We start from the raw sequence: 21,151 nt of genomic DNA, 5'->3' as shown, positions 1-21,151 counted from the left end.
TGTCTGGCGCTACTATGTAGCCAGTGCCTATCACACAGTAGACAATCCTGTTCCATGACCTGGATTCCCAACCCAACGCCAGAAAAGCAGACCATTCCCTCATGCATAGTCATTGACGTTCAAGTCCTCGAAGTCATCCAGCAGCTCATCCATGTTGATCTGGGGCACCTCATCTTCGCTGCTTTCTCCAGTGGCCATGCTCATCTCATCGGCGTCCTTCTTCTGTTGCTGAGCCTTGTACAATGCCAACGTCTGTCTGAGTTCCTCATCCTCCTCAACATCGCGCAAGAACATCTCATAGTCTGCATCCATACGCTCTTGATCTTGCTTCTTCGGGAGCAGTTCACCCTCGTCTTTCTCCAAGCGTTTAAGTCTCCAGTTCCGGTTCTTCGACTTCTTCTTCCGTGCATAGAATTTCTTAACTAGGACGACATCAGGGATTGTTGACGAAAACTGGCTGCTTTGTTCCAACTCCTCAAACTGGGTATTGTTGAAGTTCGTCCGATCCAGATGATACCCTAGTACCGAATCTCCAGCATGCAAAATCCCGCCTAGATGCGTCCTGACATAATAGGTCTTGTCGTTAACTCCAAGATCTGAAGCCCGCGCAACCGTGGCCTCGGCCCCAAAGAATCGCCCATTCTGGGTTCCAAGGGGTTCGATGTCGAGCACAACAAACTCCACCAGCTCCTGCACATCTGCCAAGCTCTTGAACGGTGCCCTCCAGTAAATGTTCGACGATAGATCTGCCGTCTGCAGGGTGGTGGGGTCAAGGAGGTTGACAGATGTACCCACTCGATAGCAGACCGCCAACGGAGTAATATTGCCGATGGATTTGGCGAGTTTAATAGGCAGCGCAACTAGATCGTCCTTGCAGATCGGGAGAAGTTCGCAGGAATAGGTAAACTTGTATGACTTGGTGGAAGTATGCACATCCATAGAAATCAGTTCTTGAGACTTCTTGACTCTGACGGGCGTGGATGAGGTCAGGAAGTCGACGAATTTTTCGGCGTGGTTACGTTGAGCAAAATAGAAGTCCAATCCGTCCTTGACTTCCTTGATGTTGATGGTGTCTTTGTGTGCTTGATGTTTGAGCACCAGTTGCTCGAGGTACAGAAAGGTCCGTTTATGAGGGACTTTCTGGCGGACTTGCACTGAAGCACGCCACGTGTTGGGCGTGAATGATTTGGCACATTCGGGGCATTGTTGGTTAGCGACGACGTACTCAACTTCGAAAGTCTGTTGCAAGATGGTGCCCTCGTAGGCTTCCTGCTGGACCGTGATTTTGACTTTGATTCGCCGCGAATGAGGTTCTGTCCAAAGAAAACTGGCATCAATGATCCGGACCTTGTTGAGTCCTCGCAGTTTCCGCAGGCACAACGCCAGGAGTTCCCGGCTTTCTGGAGCGGCGGTTACCCATTGCGAGGGCGGACTTAACCATCGTTCGCAGTCTCGACATGTGTGTAATACGCCCTCACGCTGGATCCCCTCGGATACATCGATGGTAAGTTTGATACAGTCGTAGCATAAAGCCCCGGCTGAGACTGTGCCATCTATGGGCGCACCACAGTTGCAACAAAGGATTGTTGCCGCTTGTGGTCTGTGAAGAGAGGGAAGAGAAACTGGGGCATCAAGATCCATCGACATGGCGAACGTAAACTGGAGTGTTGCGGTTGCCACTTGTAAACCGGACTACGAGCCAACGCTCGAAGAACGTCGATGGCAGATAAAGGAATTTTCTACTCAGGCAGATGCGGCGAGAGCGAAAGAACGGTAAGTGAAGATATAGGACTATTTCTTTAAATCAAGAAGTGATGTTGAAATTCGCCGCCTTACAAAACTTCTCTGATGGTCGCGGAAAATCAAAAATCCAGATCGTAGCACGTGATATCACGTGATGCGAATCTGACTAATCCTCCCTTGTACGTTGTAGGTATCGACCTGCGCTCACTGCCAGAGACTGTGTTGGCGGCGGACAATTCTCGTAGACAAAACATCATCGAGCCTCGGGGTCCAGACCATCTTCCGAGGTTTGTCCTCTCCGCAAAACGACAAATTGACCTGAACCCATCGCTTTCTGGGCCATACTTTGCAGGCACCGGGTGCAGAGTGACCAATTTATTTCCGCTCGTTCATGCCCACTCTTGTGTTTTAATCGTCATGAAGGCTTGTTGCGCAAGATACGCGGCCGCTCTTGTCGCTCCAAACACTGCTGCCCGCACTGCAAGTCTTGCGTCTAGGTCAAGAGCTCAGTTTCTTTCTTACAATCTTGGCCGAAGAACGGTAAGTCGCCCATCATTCTAAGTATCAAGTGTGGTTCAATCGAGGCTCACGCGTGGCAGATGTCTTCGACACCGGCAAGATACGGGGACCTCCCCAAAGAACTCCCCGGCGATGATCCAGACGATGTCTTGTTCAACTCCCTGTACGGTGTGCGAACCATTGAACTCAACCGACCGAAAAAGCTCAATTCTCTGAATGGGTCAATGGCGAGGAAGATTCTCCCCCGGCTGCGAGAATGGGAGAAGTCGCAGATCGCAAATATTGTCATGATCAGTGGAGCAGGTCCGAAGGCATTTTGTGCTGGTGGTGATGTCGCGGAACTTGCAAACCAAAATAGGCAGGGACCAGAAGGGCAGAAGAAATCGTCAGACTACTTCGCACTCGAATACAAACTGGACCACTTGATCGCAACCTACAGCAAGCCGTATATCGCAGTTATGGACGGCATCACCATGGGCGGAGGTGTTGGTCTGTCGGTCCACGCCCCTTTCCGGATCGCGACCGAGAAGACTGTCTTTGCTATGCCTGAAACCACCATTGGATTCTTCCCCGACGTGGGTGGAAGTTTCTTCCTCCCCCGTTTGGATGGTGAGATTGGTACATACTTGGCGTTGACCTCTGAGCGGCTTCATGGTGTGCAAGCATTTTATGCCGGAATTGCTACGCATTACCTGGACAGCTCTGTCCTCGCGCAGTTGACCACTCGATTGTCCGAGTTGGTCTTCCCTGACACGGCAAGCTTGATGGATCGACTTCAGCTCATCAACTCTACCATTTCCGAGTTTGTAAGCACCCTACCGTCGCCACACTCGTACGAGGCTGCAAAATACGGCGATCTTACTGGCTCACTGCGGGAGGCAATCGACCGGACCTTCAAGTACGATACGGTCGAGGAAATCCTTAGCGCCCTCCGCAGAGAGTCCGAATCATCGGACCAGAAGATTGCCGACTGGGCACAAGCGACTCAGAAGACGATTTCTTTGAGATCGCCTACCAGCTTGCGTGTGACATTGCGACAGCTACGCGAAGGGAGACACTGGAACATTACTGAGACTTTCATTCGGGAACACAAAATTGCAACCAAATTCATGGCCCACCCGGACTTTGTGGAGGGCGTCACAGCCCGTCTGATCAACAAGCCCCCAACCAAGCCACAGTGGAAGCCCGCAACCCTGGAAGAAGTGTCCAAGGAAGCGGTGGATGAATTCTTTGCCGACTCTAGCGAGGAGGAGGCGTTGACCTTGGTGGATCCGTATCCGGGGGCACTTGACCAGCACTACACTGAATATCCTCATGCCGTCTTCTCCCTGCCACGGGAGATTGATATTCAAGGAGTGGTGCGAAGCTACGGCCGACAAGGGTCGAAGAGAGTGATTGAGGAGGTGCTCAAGAAGTGGAATCACAAAGCCGGCGTGAGAGAGAAGGTCGAGGAAGTCCTTGCACGCAAGACCATATCGGCAGATGGCAAGGCGATATCCTGGAAGAGCAAGGATGCCAACTTGTAGAATAGGATGTAGCGCCCTGTATATGTTGGCCATCATAATAGAACATAACTCGCTGTACAGACTTATTTGAGCATGGTTCATATGCCTGCTCTGCATGAGTGGCCGCAGAGCATTGGGTTACCGTATCTGCAGAGATTCTGGCGATGCCAGGGACGCGCGGGACCTGCACTGGCGGCGCCGTGTCTCCAAAACTTGAAGTTCGACATGGCCCCAAATTTTTCTCCGCACTCTTTGATTGTCTCAACTCGTCACTTTTCGAATACCAATTACTTTGTTTTAATAGCCCAAATCCTGTCATCCCCAGCCATCTCTCTTGCACAAAATGTCTTCGGCAAAGAGAAACGAATACCTCGATTTTGGGCAGTCAGAAGAATCGGACAACGACACAGGCTACGACTCCGAGGCTGCGGAGGTGTCGAAGGCGGGAAGAGCCAGCAAGCGGCGGAAAATAGATCGCGCCTCGAAGTACAGCGACGATGAGGCAGACGCGGACGCGGTGACTGCTCCAGCTGCTGCACAGTCGACCTCTCATACCACCACACAGCCACAACCAGAGGATGACGATGATGATCGGAGGCCGTCGGCAGCCAAGCCTGAGGGCGAGCGGGAGACAACTACAACGTCCGAGGCAGCGACAGCGACATCGCAGCAACCGGCTAAATCGAAAAAGAAGAAGGACAAGAAAGAAACCGTGCCGGGAGTGATATACATGTCATCAGTACCGCCGTATCTCAAGCCATCTGCGCTCCGCAACTTGCTGGAACAACGCGGATTCAGCCCGATCAAGCGGCTGTTCCTGTCGCCGGCGAGCAAGCATAAATCCGGATCGAAAAAGAACTCGCGGCGGCTATACACGGAAGGCTGGATTGAGTTCGAATCCAAAAAGACGGCACGACGGTGTGCGGAAGCCCTGAATGCGCAGGTGGTTGGCGGGCGAAAGGGCGGGTTCTACCATGACGACGTCTGGAATCTAAAGTACCTCAAGGGCATGCGGTGGGAGGAACTGATGGCCGGCATTCGAGAAGAAAAGAGAGAGGAAGAAGGTCGTCGGGACGAGGAGAGAAGAATCATTGCGCGCGAGACTAAGAGATTTATTGAGGGTGTGGAAGAAGGTCGTAGGAAGGAAGGGATCAAGAGGAAGAGGGAACTCAAGGGTGCGGCTTCGGGCTCTGGTCACGATAATGATGCCGACGTCAAGAGAACCTGGAGACAGGTGGAAGTTAAAGGCAAGAATACGCCGCAGGGAAAGGACAGTATCAGCGAAGATGTCAAGGAGGTGCTGGGCAAGATCTTTTGATGCTGTCGCTGCGCCCTTGTGTGCTGCTTCTTGGTCATATCAGGGGGAGGGGACATTTATGATCAGTGAATGATAGCGAACTGAATGGTCTTCTACGCTGTCTCTGCTCAAAGTCCGGTTTTTTGAACGACTACCAGAAATACTCTATTGTCACGTTCCAACCGACCAGAAACTTGTCAACATATTCCAATTGCGGCGTTGGGTCAAGGTTTCGACAGTCAACGAGGTCCGTTTTCGCCAAATGTGCTCTGGCAGAGTCCTGCTAAGCCCCGTCAATCAAGTCGGGTCACAATACGACAATCAAGAAGTGATGTTTCAGCTTCTGCAAGATTCGGTGTCATATTGGTATGTCTATCTGTTGGATGCGATGGATAACTGTCCTTGCACGCCATGGTTTGGTCAATTCATGTGCCATACTCTGTGGGATTGGACCGACCGCACTTTTTTCAACTGGTATGGGCCTATCAGGGTTGTTCCTGCGAATATCCAAGGTAATTCCCATGTCAAAACCCCCCACAGAACGAGTTTCCACCGTCCTTGGCCCCCTCGGCCCGCCTCGCGAATTTGGGTGAATTCACGTCGAAGGGAGAGAATTTCGGGGAGCAATACGCCGTCTTCGATGAGGAAAAGAGGGATAAGTTTAGTCAAAAATCAAAAACAGACAGAAGAACATGAATGAACAGGCCAGAGCTCAGATCGGCGAGTGGATTGTTCTCACAAAGGATCAACCGATGTCGGCAAGACTATCGATAATACGATGTCATCATCGCTGCGGTTTGTTCATGCAGAAGGGTCGAGCAGGAACGGTGACCAGTCCTCGACGCTTTATACAGGTGGTTGTTTCTGCGATGATGGTCGATCGGCCGTCAAGCCATGCCTTGGGAGCAGCTTGGTGGGGTTGCCATATCAACGCATTCAAAGGAGAAATGATACGTTGGGCAACTGGGAAGGAGGGATGATGTTTCTCGTAACTCGAGCGAGATGATAGAGGATAGGAGAGGTATCTGGCGACGAGATGAGCCTGTAGTTGGTAAGTGGGAGTCATGTCGTGTTAGGACACATTGGGAAGCTGGAGAAACCAGGCTGAGTTGGAAGCAATGGACGAAACGGCAATCTTGCCTTCGCAACATTATGAACTGATGCTCGTTACACAAGCCATCTCAAGCCATTGGCACTGCGCCCCGCTGTGTTCATTAACCCCGTGACCGGGACGTTCCAATGCCAGCTGAGTGTGGAAGAGTCAGAGCTGGACCATGGTTGGATAAAATAGACCTGTCTGACTGCCCCAACATGTGTGGCCGGGGACTTGGACTGTCGCACATTTCTTTGCGTCAGACAGCAGGATTTATCCCAGTTACTGTATATGGGTTAGCTTCGTCCGGGCGGACGACGACAATCTTGCGCTCAATCGAAGCGTCTTCCCATCTCCCACTTTCTCGTCTCTTTCTTCTCTTCTCTCTCCTTCTCATCCTTCACACCATCTACATTCCTTCAGCCTTGCGCCAGGCACCAAGTCAAGGCGCAAGCGCAAGCGCGAGTTCAAGTGACCTTTTCCCCGCGTCCGTTCTCCGTCGTCTTGGACAGTTCGTCATGGCGGCAACAACATTCAACGCATGCGTCCGCAACTTGGTCTGCGCATTCCCACCATAAGGACCATTCACTATGGCCCAATAGTTGGGAGCCTTCGGTTTCATACAATGTACACACACGGTCCTATCCTCTGGTCAGCCAAGCTGGCCAGCGAAATGTTCACTCGCCTTGGCCTTACGACCAATCCCATCTAAATTCCTCACCGGTCATTGAGTGTCCAGATCCATTCGACAGCCTCGCCGAGATCGAGCAGCATGACCCTCTTCATCACATTTTCGACAATTCATCCCCTGGAGTGGATGGGTCATTGTCTGGTTTAGGTGCTACCTCCTGCGTCGAGGATTCAACCGTGGATGCCGGATCAGTTCCGGAGTTTCCACAAAACTTCTTCCTCAATCCCTTTGCTGTCTCCTTTCCAGGTGATATTCCATGTCCGACTTCTGCACCGACAATGGCGTCGATAATGCCGTCGGTGTGGAGTCCATGCAAGCCTCCTGTGGCTGCTGGTCCGATTTTGGCGGCGAGCTCACCTGCGCTGGCAGAAGACATCGGGTCTGAAACGCCTGTTTCCAATCCAACTGTCCAGCAATTGCTAGTGAATGGCAGAACTCGCTCATACGGAAAGCAGACCCCGAAGGAGGTCACCAATTACGGATCTGGGATCCACTTTGTGGACATGGCGGACAAAAAGGGAGCACAGCGAATTCGAAATACCATCAACTCGCGAAAGCACCGCCAGAACAAGCTTAACAAGATCCGAGAACTGGAGAAGAAGCTTGCGACTTGCGAAGCTGATATGAAGAAATGGCAGGGAAGGGCGAACCAGATGGGGTGGAAGGAGGAAAGCCACCATGGTGTATGATGGCTTATCTTATAACCTATGTACCTGCTTAGCTCACATTGACCTTTGAGGAAATCTTGTCCCGGCCATCAACGAGACCCAGTCTAGTTCATTCTCGGTTGCTACCAGTACCTTCATGATCTTCGTGGGGCAAACCCCTCGACTCCATTGGGGTAAACCTGAGATGGAACCTTTTCATTGCAGCAAAAAGGGCTGGTAAAGTGTAATTTGTTGTAGTTGTACCAATGTGTCGCTACGCCATGAAAAGATGTATACCTCAAACCCTCCCAATGGTATCCTATCGTACACAGACTGCAGTAGAGCGTGCTATATGTTGGTCAGGTGAGGGGCGTTCAAAGAGCAGCAACTTGCACGTAACAATAGTGGCCGGCTTCTGATTGGCCAATAGCCAACATCACACACATATCGAACCCCCTGCCTGCCACAGCCTTTCCACGCCCTTCCTTTCCACAGCCAGACAGCCATAATAATCGCCCCGGTCAGCTCGGGATTTCCGCTCGTCATCTTCTTGACCATAGTCTGGTTTATTCCGTCTTCCTAGTCACAGCAGAACTTGTTTCTCTTCGTTTGCGGTCAAAAATTCTTGTCAAGAGACGGCCCAGACCGAGACGTCGGGAATGACCTATGATAAAACACTCTCACAGTAAGCCGATAGACTGGTCAGCGACTACAACTACATGCTTTGTTAATGTTGTCCAACTCGCTTCCCTCTGATACAACCGCCGAGTGGGCACCCACAAGGGGTGTCTACTCTGCATCAAATATGAACAATCCCACCAGGGAAGAGATCCTCGACATCCTGTCAACAGCACCACCAAACGAACTCTCTTCAACCAACACACTGCGACGACAAGCGCACGATCTCATCGCGGCATCCACCACCGACGCATCAGCACTACCAGACACGCTTGTCGAGCTTCTCACCCAAGTCATCAAGCCGCTGTTCACAAACACCAAACACCCGGCCCTGACGGCGACAGGTCGAAAGAACCTGGTATCAGCTCAACACCCCCTGGGATCTTCATTCACGCGACAATTTTCTTCCAGCGACGACGACCGAGAGAAGCCATGGAAATCCACACTCTTCACAGTCCCTTTACTCCGCTACATCTTGGCCAGTTACAACCACCCGTCCGGCGAGCCTGGCGGTCCGCTGGAGGAAAAAGCCAAGACCACGATCGAATCCCATTTCTTCCTGCTTGTACCACCAATCCTAAACCTGATCGACGACAGCGACGCATCATACAAGGCCGCAGGGTGTTCGTTGCTGCGTATGCTCTGTCAAGTGCTCGTGGCCGTGAGGAGCGACATGCTCAAGCGCACGGGGCTGGGGGACGTGTTTGTCGATGCTCTCCGGGCGAATTTCATGCTGTTGCCCCCTCTCACGCCGGAGGAGGACAGTCTTGCCGTGCTGACGGAGCTGTATCCTGCCTTTTTGGCCCTGGTCGATGCCAGGTTTGTGAATCTGAACGGTGAGACTGGCGTTCGAAAGGACATCTCGGTGTCAAGATCAACTCCATCTCCTACTCCTGCATCAGCACAGAAATCTGCCGCTGCTGGTGGCATCAGGGAAGATGTCCAAATGGGTACAGACGTGAAACCGCATCGCGCTAATGCGGACCCCCCGAGCGGCACCACTTCAACTCCAATCCCATCACCGACACAAATACCACGTACTGAGGCGGAAGAAGTACACATTCATAATCCCACCCACTCAATAGCTCAGTCAAGCAACCATACATCGACAAACTCCTCACAACCACAATCCAAGAAGACCACCATCATTCCACAAGACGCCGGACCCGAAGTTCAAAAAGAAATCCACCTTCGCCTCTCCCTCCTTACCCTCCTCTACCGCCACGGCATTCTTCGTTCTCTACACCATCTGACCTCCTCGGCCTCGGGATCCCTGGGAACCACCACATCCGTGCCCATAACCACATTTCTGGTCAACCAAATCTGCCCCGTCTTCCGCCGTCTCGACATCGTCTCCGTCAAACATTTACAGTCGTTAGTGCCCATGCTGCGCGTATCGCTTATGGATCCGTTCCTCCTTACCAGCACCACCACTGAGAAGGACGCGTCCTTATCTCTGCCACTTGCGGTCCTCGATGTTCTTGACTGCATTGTGGCCTTGTGCACCCCCCGTATCCGCGACAGGTGGTACCCGGAGATCCTGAGGGGTGTGGTTGCATGCTGGTTGAATTGTGTCGACGATGTACTCCTTGAGACTACTGGGTCCGGCGACAAGTCCAAGTCCAAATCCGTCGGTGCGGTAGCTGGTGCTGATGCAACTCAACATCTTAAAACTGTTATGGACCGGCTCAAAAGTCTGGTCAGATTGCTCGGCAGCGGGCAAGTCGTCCCCAAGGCCGAGTGGGAGAGTGTGCGGAACCGCTTGGTTGGTGAGGAGAAGGATCTTGAGGCCTTGTTTGGGTCAAGTTGAGGTCGAGGCCGTGGCGATACCTGAAACACTGAGAACTTGGGCTTGGATTGATGTGCACAATGTACTGTGATATGAACATGATATCCACCTGACATGACCACGGTCTGACCTAGACAGGTCATGGATCAGTTTGTAACTGGAACGTTGGCGGCCACTGTGGTACCAAGATGGGTTGACTACTAACTACTCTATGTATAACTACTAGTAACGACTTAGATATATGTCCCATACATGGTCCGCCTGCCGTCCATAACTTCCGTCCACGCATCTCCTGCAAACGCGTGCTCGGCATACTTTTCCAGCCTTGTAGATAACATGTTCTTCCGCCCCACGTCAAGCAACCGTGCGAGGAATGGCACGACGTGCGCATCGAGAGCAGTAGGCTCCTGTGTGCCGAAAATCCATGGTGAACCATTGCCCCTTTCTTCTGTCTTCTTGAGAAGCTCATCTACTTTGGCCAGGAACGCAGACGCCTTTTGCTCCTCGCTAGCGACGGCTTCTCTTGTCAAGGCGGGCGCGCGTGTGGCTAGGACACTGGGGAAATTTGTCAGGAATCAGCCCAGCCTCCGCAAGCTCAGATGAAATCATCACTGATGCCATTGAGTGAGTCCAGGCGGACCTGCTCGATGGCCTAGGTTCCAGTTCAATGGGAACTTAAGGTGGTTGCTAGTAGAGTTTAGGTACTTACATTTCCAGTTTATATTCCAGAGCCCTGCGCCACCGGTCCGAGACATCAGGGTCATCGAGACGCTTTTGGATGTTACTCACCATGTCCTCGGCGCGTTGAGGTTTGTGGGTATAGCTGAGCGAGAAGTAATTGATGTTGTGTAGTTCAGCGAGGAGACTCTTTATCTCGTCGGATAGCTCTCTTGGAATCAAGAATGGATAGTGTTGGGCTAGAAGATATGTTATGTCCAGGCTTTCGGCGAGCGGCGCCTCGGCACCAGGGATGGTGAGGACAGGGACCTGCGAAATGACCACTCTGAGTTAGGCAGAGAACGGATATTGGTACTTAGTAATGATGGTGCACTGCAGTGCGGATCGGGACTATGTACCGTTCCTTTAGGATTCACTTCGCATAGGTAGAACTCGGTCAATTGGCCGCCATGCTGGATGTCGATAACTCGCTGCTCAATCTGTATGGGGCAATCCTTCCTCAGACGTTCGCATAGTGATATTGTGTAGCGGACCATTATGGAGCAAATCGAGTAGTCGTTGTAGTAGAGCGTATAGGGGTTTGCCATCTTTGCGACTGGGTCTCTCGGAGGCCTTCCTTCGTCGACGAAGAGTGTCCGACGGCTTTGGAGACAGCAAGAACGACTGAATGAAGATAGAGTATCGACGTAGGAAAAGAGCCACGATTGAGGACTGTTCACAAGTGATGGATGCTCGTGCTTGCCGGCAGTACTAAGTTGAGTATGCCATCACCTCGCCGCTACTTAGCACCATTATGACTCTTGATCCCATTGTTAGACAAGAACGACAGTAGGAGCTACACATCTGTGGTGTCTTCTGGTCCGAGGCTGGCTCGGGGACATGTCGGAATCAGTCGAGTCCTGTCCTGTACAAGCAAGTTGTCGTTACTAGTATCCTGGGGCAATCGGGGAATCAGGGCGCATGGCATAGTCATTCCTGTATCCTCCAGCACTGGTAAGTTGTCGACCATCTGCCTCAGCCATAAATCCAACGGTGGAACGATGGCAACATTTGATATCGGTACTATTGCAAGAACGTGAGCTTTTGAATCTTGCGGGATGGAGCTTCGCCGCCTGTACACCACAACTTTGAACGGTGTCGACAATCAACTGCACATTTTAAACCCTCTGAAGAACTACTTAGTAGAGCCTCATTACTGTTGAGTCTACTCGCAAACCTTGAAGTCAACATGCTATGATGTCCTTGTCTTCCACATGCTACGGAGCCTGGTATACTACTAAGCTTAGTACTACTAGTACATAAGTGCGGTATTTCTCGTTTTCAGATCCCCATGCCCCAGACTCTGACCTTCCACTTTGGATCCGTCCACTTCCCGATTCGGTCGCCGGCCACGAACCAGCCAAGCGTAATGGGCACGTAGTCATTAATGGATACGGACAGAAGCATGTGTTACCCTGCGTACTGTCAGTACTGTGATTGACTTTCATCTGCATACATAGGGATCTGCCTATATACACTAATTCCGAACCGGCCTCAAACCGATTCCAAACCGGTTCCAAACCGATTCCAAATTGATGCGCTTTCGATTCGCTGCCTTATACTCTTGTCGGCATTTAAAATTATATTCGAACCGCATTCGGGTCATAGTAGAATCGAAACCTACACTTGAGAGTACTAAGCACCTATAGTCGATGGGACGCTGGAGCAGATATCTACATGCGCAGTAGGATGCTGGAGCCTGGGTATATAGGTATACCTAGGTACCTAGTACGTAAGTGGTAGATACACCCGGGAGGAGTACCTAGGTGTTGTACACAGTCGGCTCCGATGCCCCACTGCCAAGGAACACTTACGTTAGCTGCACTTCCTGAATCTCGCTACCGACCCTAAATAACACTCGATAACGACGTCGACGACGAGATTTAATACTCTCTAGAATAATCTATAGACCGTATAAGATACGGTATTCTCTCCAATTTCTATAGTATATATAGGAGTACTCTATATACTATAAAGTAGATAGAGCGAGAGTAAATATAATATTTTTTTAGTGTATCTATTAATAGTTATAAGCCCGGTTTATGACTAACTACTCTACGAACGATTAATAACCGAATATATTTATTCGTAATACTTATACTCTAATACGAGAACTAATTAATAGTATTAATAAAATTATTCTCTACCGTAATCGAAATAATAGTAATATATTATAAGGAGTCGACTCGCTCTTCTACTATCTCTATTAGAACTACTTCTATTCTAAGTACTCTTAATAACTAGAATAACTAGTATAGAGTCTTTAAAAGTAAAGTATAGGCTAACGAATTATAGTAGTATATCGACCTCTCCTAACCCGAATCGATTCTATTACTAGAGCCGCTTAAACTACCTTTCTATATTAAATTAAATACTCTTACTTAGAAGAAGAAATAGACGCTAGATAGGAAAGATAATGTTAGGAACGCCTAATGGGAATAGGCAGAGTACAGCGATAAAGTCTTTAATTAGTATTAAGTACTCCTTAACTCTATAGTTGTATACGACTCGAAGCATAAGAGAAGAAAAGCTCTCTTATATAGGGTATATATAGTTTATATCTCTTAGCTTCTATCCGAATAGCCGAGAGATATAAGTTATCGATAGTTAGTATCGATATTCGTAATATTATTCCTTTCTCCTAGGCTTCTCGTCCTCGAGAAGGTATAGGGTTTCGTACCGATAGAGTCGCGTACGTAGTTATAGTTACGTAGTAGATACTCTTCTCCTTTCTAACGTAGCCTTACGTAGCCTTATAATAGTATCGTATATTCTAAAGTAGTATTTTTCTACGCTTAGCGGTATATCGCCTACGCCTTATAGCTATAATAACTTATAAATAAACTTAAGTCTTCTATTATATTCTTTATTCGTCTTCTTATATAAGTCTATATCTTCGATTAATAATTATAATAATAGTTCGTATATTCTCGGTTATATACGAATAGTATACTAATAGGAATAGTATTAATTTTAGGTCTAGCGAACTCTTCTACTATAATACTCTCTAGTAGAAAGCTATCTAGTAAATCTTCTAGCTCGTCTAATAAGAGTAAGTAGAGTCTATCTTATATACGACCTTACGCTAATACTTGTAGCTCTACCTAACGATATCCTCGATATTCCTAATAACGAGATACTCTACTAACGATATATCTAATCTCTTAGGGACGGTATTTAAGAGGTTACCTATAAGTATAAGCCCGAAACGATACGCTATATAGAGTATATACGTAAGCGGCGGACTATCGCGTAGTATCGTTCGGTAAGTCTATACTATATCGTATACGATTTATATACTAACTATATAGATTTTCGTTACTCTTCTAAACTAGGCTAGAGCTCTACTTATTATAAATAAGTAGGCCCTACGGACTAGTAATAGCTATATAAAAGTCTATACTATCGTATACGCTCTTTATCTCGAGATATATATAGTAGACTAAGTATATACGAGGGCTAATAAGAACTCTCTATCGATCTCGCCCCTAACTTCTATACGTTCCTCTACTATGCCTCGTTTAGTATTAATTCTAAATATACTAATAATTCGATAATTAATAGCCGAGATAGTCGCGTCTACTTTCCCGAGCTCGTTTATAATTCGCCGTCGTCTCTTTTCGTTCTTTATTACTTCGACTCTAGATCGGATAGTCTCTTCTATATATTAACTTCTAAGAGACTTATATACGATATATTAATAAGCTTTATAGCGTTCGATCGCTAGAGACTCTATTATTATCTTTTCTAACGAGAAGACTAATATTAATAAGGCGGATAATATTTTTAAGGAATTTAATAATCGTACTAGCTCTTCGATTAAGAAGAAGTAAGATTAGGTCTTAATATTCTCGTCTCGGGTATAGCTTTATCGCTATTATAATAATTAATTATTTTTTCTATTTCTAAATTCTATAATCGCTTCTTCTGCGTATTATAGATAATCTTTAGATTCCTAGTGTCACGGACAGGTCCACGGCCGTAGGAGTAGAGGTATACTCCAAAAAGACTCGAATTCCAAGCAATTGTGCTTGGGATTCTAGACCTATAATTAATATCCTGCTTACTAGTTACGTATTTAGTTCGTAACACTATCCCCTCCTCCTATACGACTCGTCCTCGAGGCGCGCGCACTCCCTCCCGGAGGCCGCCCTCTACCGAGGTAGTCGCACGTACCGAGGCTCTCGGGGCGCCAAGCGCACAACTCGCACGCACACCGCGCACACGCACACTGCGCATACGCACACCGCGTATACGTACTAGCTAGAACACCAACCGAAGTCCTAAAAACCCCAAAATACTTAGTGCTTTTACCGAGGCTCAAACCCTCGCTAACCGTACGTTGCTACGTTCTCTAGGAGCCTAGAAGCCCTCCTATCTCCAAAACGTATAGACGCCCTACGAGTTGAACTTAGAGCACGCCCCGTATAATTACTTAGAATAATATTACGGATAGGTCCACGGCCGTAGAAGTAGAGGTGTACTCTAAAAAGACTCGAATTCTAAGCAATTGTACTTAGGATTCTGGACCTGTAATTGATATCCTGCTCACTAGTCACGTGTTCAGTTCGTGACACCTAGCTATCGTATACTTCGCTAAATTCTTTCTATCGCCGCGGACATAGAACTTAGTTCGCCCGCGCCTTTAGCGCTTATCGAGGATTCTCTTAACTTTCTATTCTTCCTCTCCCTCGACGTTAATTAGTTCTAGAGTTTCGTCTCTAGGTCGCTTACGATACGCTTATAAGAAAGATATATAGAAGATATAGTATAGTCTACTATATTTCGCTAGGAGATCTAGCTTATACACGTTTTAGCTAATTCTCTCGACGATACGAAAGAAATCTAAGAACTAATTAAATAGCTTACGACTTATATACGAGAGATTAATATTCTTAGATACTAGTAATATACGGTCTTTAATATTAAAGAATATTAGTTACCGTTTCTTATTATAATACTTCGCTATCTTTATAATTTACTTCTTAATAGTAGTTCTCGCCTTAGTAGCGTAGCGTAGCGATCTCGCTAACGCTTTAGCTCTTCGTTCTACGAGTATATTCTTATTTAGGTTTATCTACGAGTCGCGTTCGAGATTTACGTTTAGAGTAGGCGTAAAGCGAAGTACTCTTAAGAAGGGAGTTTCGCCCGTAGTCGTATTAGATATCGAGTTTATCGTATATTTAGCGCTTATAAGTAGACTAGCCTAATCTAACTACTTATAGTTAATATAGTATCTTAGATACGCTTTTAGAGTTTAGTTTATTCGTTTCGTCTAACTATCGATCTAGGGGTAGAAGAATATAAAGAAAAGCCTACGAGTTATAAGAGAGATATATAACGTTCTCTAGTACGCTATAGTAAAGATAGTTCCGTAATTACTAATAATCGACTTAGGGGCGCCGAATCTCGCGACGACTTTTTCTAATACTAGCTAGACTATATTTATAGCTACGATATTTAAGTAATATAGCGTTAAACTTACTATCTTTAAGTATCTATTAATAATAACTAGTATCGTATCGTATACGCGTCCTCCGCTTATTAATAGTAGTAGATTTATAATAAAGTCTATTAAGATATCTTACTAGGGCTCTTACGGCTATAGAAGAGACTTAAGCTTCTCGTAAGGCTTATATTATAGTACTTTTATTCGTTAATAGATATTATAGATCTTAATATAATTAATTATATCTTTTCTAATATACGACTACTAATAGTATTATATAATAGTCTTTACTATTTAACTCTTACTAAAATATCCGCTTTACTAGAGATTATTATAATTCGTCTAGAGAATCTCTTCTTTTATAGTAGAATTATATAGTATATATACGACTTTATCGTAATAGACTATATCTTTCTAGTTAATAGTTTAAGTTTCTTAGAACTCGCCTCTTTTAATACGGCTATCGAGTACTATCTTCTAGCGAGCTTCCTTATACTAGATATTCCGTACTTAGAGTTCTTATAGTCTAGCCGCTAGTAAGTTTCTATACTTATATAGCTTAGTAGTTTCTTTCGGACTTAGGCTAGAAGTAGCTATTAACTTAGCTTCGAACGTTAATAGAGTTATAATATTATAACTACTTTTAGTAGAATCTCTACTACTCTAAACTATTACTCGAGTTAATACTTCTATAATAATTTCGTTACCGACTTATAGACGTTCTTATAATTTATTATTAGTAATAGATATTCGTATTTTAAGTAACGCCTTTATAGCGTTCTTTTCTAATAGATCTTTCTTACTTATATAGTTTAGTCGTCGAGAGAGTCTATTCGCTAGATTATTCTTCTCTTATCGCTACTAAATCTTAAAGTTATATATAGCTAGTATCTCTATCTAGTATATCTAACGTCGATTTAGGACCTTTATCGTTATAAAGCTCTATAGCGCTATATAATCGATAAGGATAATTATACTTCTTATAGGCGTCTTAAGATAGTATCTCTATACCTTAAAGGCGTATATAATTATAAGTATTTTATTATTATTAGTAGTATAATTCTTTTTCGTAGAAGTTATCTTTCTCGAGAAGAATACTATAGGTTTTTATAGCGTACGCCTCGTTTACGTCTTATACGCTTACGATAGTACTTCGCTAATTATATCTTCTAATATATCGACTTTAATATAATATTATCGCTTAAAGTCGAAGTATACTAATATTAGCGCTTTTATAAAGTATTTCTTAATTTTATAGAACGCTTAGTCTATCTTTATAGTCTACTAGAAGGGTTCTATCTTCTTATCTACGACTATTCTCGTAAGAAGATTAGTAATAAAGATAACGACTATAGAGTATCGATAGATAAATCTTCGGTAGAAATTCGTAAACTTTAAGAATACTTAAATATCTCGATAGAACTTAGATATAGACTATTCCTAGATAGCGTCGACTTAACTAGACTCTATTAAGATCTCGTTAACTCTTACGCGATATTCTAGAAAGTCGACCTTCTCGATAAAGAATTTATACTTCGATAGCTTTATATAGAGATTATATTACTAAAGCCTCTCGAGTACGAGACTTATATATCTCTTATACTCCTTAGTATTACGGCTATAGATAAGTATATTATCTATATATACTATATAAATATTACTAAGTAAGCCCTTTAGCGCTTCGTTAATATATACTTAGAATAAGATAGATACGTTTATTAAGTTAAAGAATATTACTAGATATTCGAAATATCTATATCGCGTACGAAATACGGTTTTTTTAATAATCTTTTTTCTTAATTAGAATCTAGTAGTATACGTCTCGTAAGTCTAACTTAGTAAAGACGTATACGCTACTTACGCGATCTAATATCTTAGGGATTAAAGAAAGAGAGTATCGGTTCTTCTTAGTAATTTAATTTAACTTACGATAGTCGATATAAAGTCGTAAACTATTATTCGACTTTAGAATAAAGAGAATAGGTACGCTTATCGACGACTCGTTATATTAAATCTAGCCCTTAGCTATTACTATATCTAAATACTTTCGAAGAACGAATAGCTTATATACGCTTAAAGAGTAGATAGACTCGTAGAGTATCTTCTCGTCTTCGATAATAGAGATTAAATATTACGTACGTACTTCTACTAGAGAGGGATCCTTACTTAGATTCTTAAATATCTTTATAAATTTACTAAAGTAAGAGTCTAGCTCAATCTTCTACTCTATATTCCTAAGTAGGATATTAGTACTCTTTAGAGTCTCGTTAACGACTAGTTATATAAGAATCGTATCTATATTTAGACTTTCCGTCTATTTCTCGAAGTCTTTAAAGAATAACTAGATTATACGCGATTTACTCTCGAGTCGATACGACTATATACTAAGACGCTAGTTAATTTATAAATTTATCTCGAGTAGCTAATTATAACTAAGAATTATATCGTAATTTATAATCTTCGTCACGAGATATCGTTAGTATATCTTTTTAGTTCTTCTTCGCGAGTCGATTATAGATATCTCGAGGCAATATTCTTTATATACTTAAATTAACTATCTCTTAATTATATATATATATCTTTAATAGAGTTAGATTAAGCTTATACTTCTTAGCTAGTATATATAAAAGGAAATTCGTTTATACTCCGCTATTAAATAGAGCTTTTATCTTATACTTTTCGCTAGAAGTATTAATTTTTATCTCTAGAGTTAGTAAGCTTTTCCCTAACTATACTTTATCTTCGGATTATACTATTTAGTTTTTATCTAGTTCTAGCGCTACTATAGTACTTAATAGACTAGATACTAGTTTTTTAAATTCTCCTTCGTAACGTCCTTTTATTTTAGTTACGACTCGTCTATATTAGGCTTATTTTTCTTTAAATAGTTAGCTTATCTATAGTCTATAGCCTTATAGATAAAATATCTTCTCGTAAAGGACTTCGCCGAGATTTTACTCGCGGATCTTTACTTTTTTTTCTTTAAGTTCTTTTAGACCGATCCTCTAGCGGCCGTAGTAGTAGGTTAGTCCGAGCGCGCGTACGAGCCGCGGCTAGCCTACCGTAGATTTAAGCTCCCGAATAGGATCGTATCTATCTCGTTTAAGAGTTTTAATTAGGATATCTTTAATACTTTAGATTTTTAAAGCGTTCTCTCTAGTCGCTATACTAAGATTAAAATCTAGATTTAGAAAGTAATTATTCGTACGTTACGTCTAATAATCTTACGAAGCGCGAGTATTAGAGAGTAATAAAGAGCTTACTCTTTTCGCTTATTCTTCGTAAGGAGTTTTATATCTTCTTCTAAGAGTTCTATCTAATAAACTAGATCTCGTATCGATTAAGTTAATTCTTATTTAAAAGTCGTAAGCGCTTTAAGCGCTTCTCTCTTACGAATATCTATATTCTTAATAATATTCTTATATTAAACGAGAAATATATTCTATAATAGAGATATTAGTACTTCTTCGCGATAATCTTATTACTAGTTAATTATCGCCTAATCTCTAAGATAGTTAGTTACGATTCGGATATAATACTTCTAGTCTAAAGTAATATTACTTAAAATAGTCTTAAAAATAGTTTACTAGCTACTATTAAAGTCTCTTAATTCTTAGATATTTTTACTACTAAACTCTTTCGATTTAGTAATTCTAAAAATCTAGTATAACTTCTTTCGATCTTAGTCTTTAGGCGACGCGCTCTAAGCTCGCTTACGTATCGATAGCGTCGTATCTTCGACCTCTATATATTACTTCGAAATATATTTTATAGCTTCTTCTTCTATCGCCTAGATCTCTTCTTCTAGGCGTTTTCGTTTTAACTACTCTTAAAGTTAGGCGCGTCTCTTAAGGAGAGTCGCTACTTATAAGGTAGAAGCGGGTTTAGAGAGTTTCGCTTAGGCTTAAATCGTATTTAGATTACCTACGACTTCTTCGCTAGATAAGCTATTCTCTAGAGTCTTAATTAATCTCTCTATATATTAGGCTAGGGTCGACGACGACTCGCCGAGATTAGGCGTCGCTCTAGTAGATAGATCTACTCTCTTTAGCTCTATCGTTACGTAGATAGCTTATCTCTATATTACTTACTCTAACCGATTCGGGGTAATACTTTAAGAATATTAGGAACGTCTAATAGAAATAGATAGAGTATAGTAATAAAGTCTTTAATTAGTATTAAGTACTCCTTAACTCTATAGTTATATACGACTCGAAGTATAAGAGAAGGAAATCTCTCTTATACGGGGTATATATAGTTTATATCTCTTAGCTTCTATCTGAATAGCCGAGGGATATAAGTTGTCGGCAGTTGGTATCGGCATTCGTGACAGATAAAGACTACTAACGTTAATTAGAGCTATATTAATAATAGACTACTCTAATCTAACGCCTTAATAATCGATTTAATAGAACGATATCTCTATCTAACCGTCTATATTACGAAGATAAGTCTATATCTTATTATCGACTAAAGATATTAAGAGACTATCTAGAACCCTTAGACGCGATAAAGAGATAAAGCCTCGCGAGTAGATAGTATACTTTAAAATAAGTATTACGAAGTAAAGACTTAAAGATATAATTCTATTAATAGAAGTTATTATATAAGTAGTATAAGGCTCTATATATAATAGAAGCTATAGAAGACGTAGTATAAATCGACTTTCTTACTACTATATAATTATTATATTCGAGTATAGTAGATCCGGAACTTACTAAGTTTTATAACTAAAGAGAAATAGAATATATATTATTATACGATCTCGTTAATATAATTAGAGGCGTATATTATAATTCGAAGAAATTAATAGCGAAAGTAGTATTATACTTAGCGTTTAGTACTTTAAAAGAAGAAAAGAAGTAATAGAAGAAATCTAAGTATATCTATAGATATAAATACTTCTATAACGAGTACTATTATCTAAATTCTTTATAATAATCGAATAACTAGACTCTAAACTCTAAAGTTAATTATAAAGTATAGACTAAATTAAATAATAATAAGATCTTATATAAGTATA

At 43.7% G+C, this 21,151-nt stretch overlaps 6 protein-coding genes across 6 annotated transcripts; 4 read left to right on the top strand and 2 right to left on the bottom strand.

Moving 5' to 3' along the window:
* Positions 1–99: 99 nt before the first annotated feature.
* HMPREF1120_02403 (nonsense-mediated mRNA decay protein 3) lies at positions 100–1,647 on the bottom strand (the record flags this gene model as incomplete). Its single annotated transcript, XM_009156444.1, has 1 exon — positions 100–1,647. One exon carries the CDS (start codon positions 1,645–1,647, stop codon positions 100–102), a length of 1,548 nt encoding a protein of 515 aa, XP_009154692.1.
* A 310-nt stretch (positions 1,648–1,957) lies between these two features.
* On the top strand, positions 1,958–3,849 carry HMPREF1120_02402 (mitochondrial 3-hydroxyisobutyryl-CoA hydrolase). Its single transcript, XM_009156443.1, has 2 exons — positions 1,958–2,283; positions 2,343–3,849. Exons 1-2 carry the CDS (start codon positions 2,161–2,163, stop codon positions 3,786–3,788), a joined length of 1,569 nt encoding a protein of 522 aa, XP_009154691.1. The 5' UTR covers positions 1,958–2,160; the 3' UTR covers positions 3,789–3,849.
* Positions 3,850–4,110: 261 nt separating this feature from the next.
* Positions 4,111–5,085, top strand: HMPREF1120_02401 (uncharacterized protein; the record flags this gene model as incomplete). Its single annotated transcript, XM_009156442.1, has 1 exon — positions 4,111–5,085. One exon carries the CDS (start codon positions 4,111–4,113, stop codon positions 5,083–5,085), a length of 975 nt encoding a protein of 324 aa, XP_009154690.1.
* A 2,041-nt stretch (positions 5,086–7,126) lies between these two features.
* HMPREF1120_02400 (uncharacterized protein) lies at positions 7,127–7,537 on the top strand (the record flags this gene model as incomplete). Its single annotated transcript, XM_009156441.1, has 1 exon — positions 7,127–7,537. The coding sequence occupies one exon, from the start codon at positions 7,127–7,129 to the stop codon at positions 7,535–7,537; it is 411 nt and encodes a 136-aa protein (XP_009154689.1).
* A 450-nt stretch (positions 7,538–7,987) lies between these two features.
* Positions 7,988–10,229, top strand: HMPREF1120_02399 (uncharacterized protein). Its single transcript, XM_009156440.1, has one exon. The coding sequence runs from the start codon at positions 8,226–8,228 to the stop codon at positions 9,981–9,983; it is 1,758 nt and encodes a 585-aa protein (XP_009154688.1). The 5' UTR covers positions 7,988–8,225; the 3' UTR covers positions 9,984–10,229.
* Positions 10,196–11,227, bottom strand: HMPREF1120_02398 (uncharacterized protein; the record flags this gene model as incomplete). The annotated part of the gene is made up of 3 exons (XM_009156439.1): positions 10,196–10,517; positions 10,672–10,949; positions 11,039–11,227. 3 exons carry the CDS (start codon positions 11,225–11,227, stop codon positions 10,196–10,198), a joined length of 789 nt encoding a protein of 262 aa, XP_009154687.1.
* Positions 11,228–21,151: the final 9,924 nt, after the last annotated feature.

The sequence above is a fragment of the Exophiala dermatitidis genome (genome assembly GCF_000230625.1).
Source record: "Exophiala dermatitidis NIH/UT8656 unplaced genomic scaffold supercont1.2, whole genome shotgun sequence".
Classification (NCBI taxonomy): Eukaryota; Fungi; Ascomycota; class Eurotiomycetes; order Chaetothyriales; family Herpotrichiellaceae; genus Exophiala; species Exophiala dermatitidis.
Note: the sequence above shows the minus strand (reverse complement) of the source record. Positions and strands in the feature narration are given on the sequence as shown.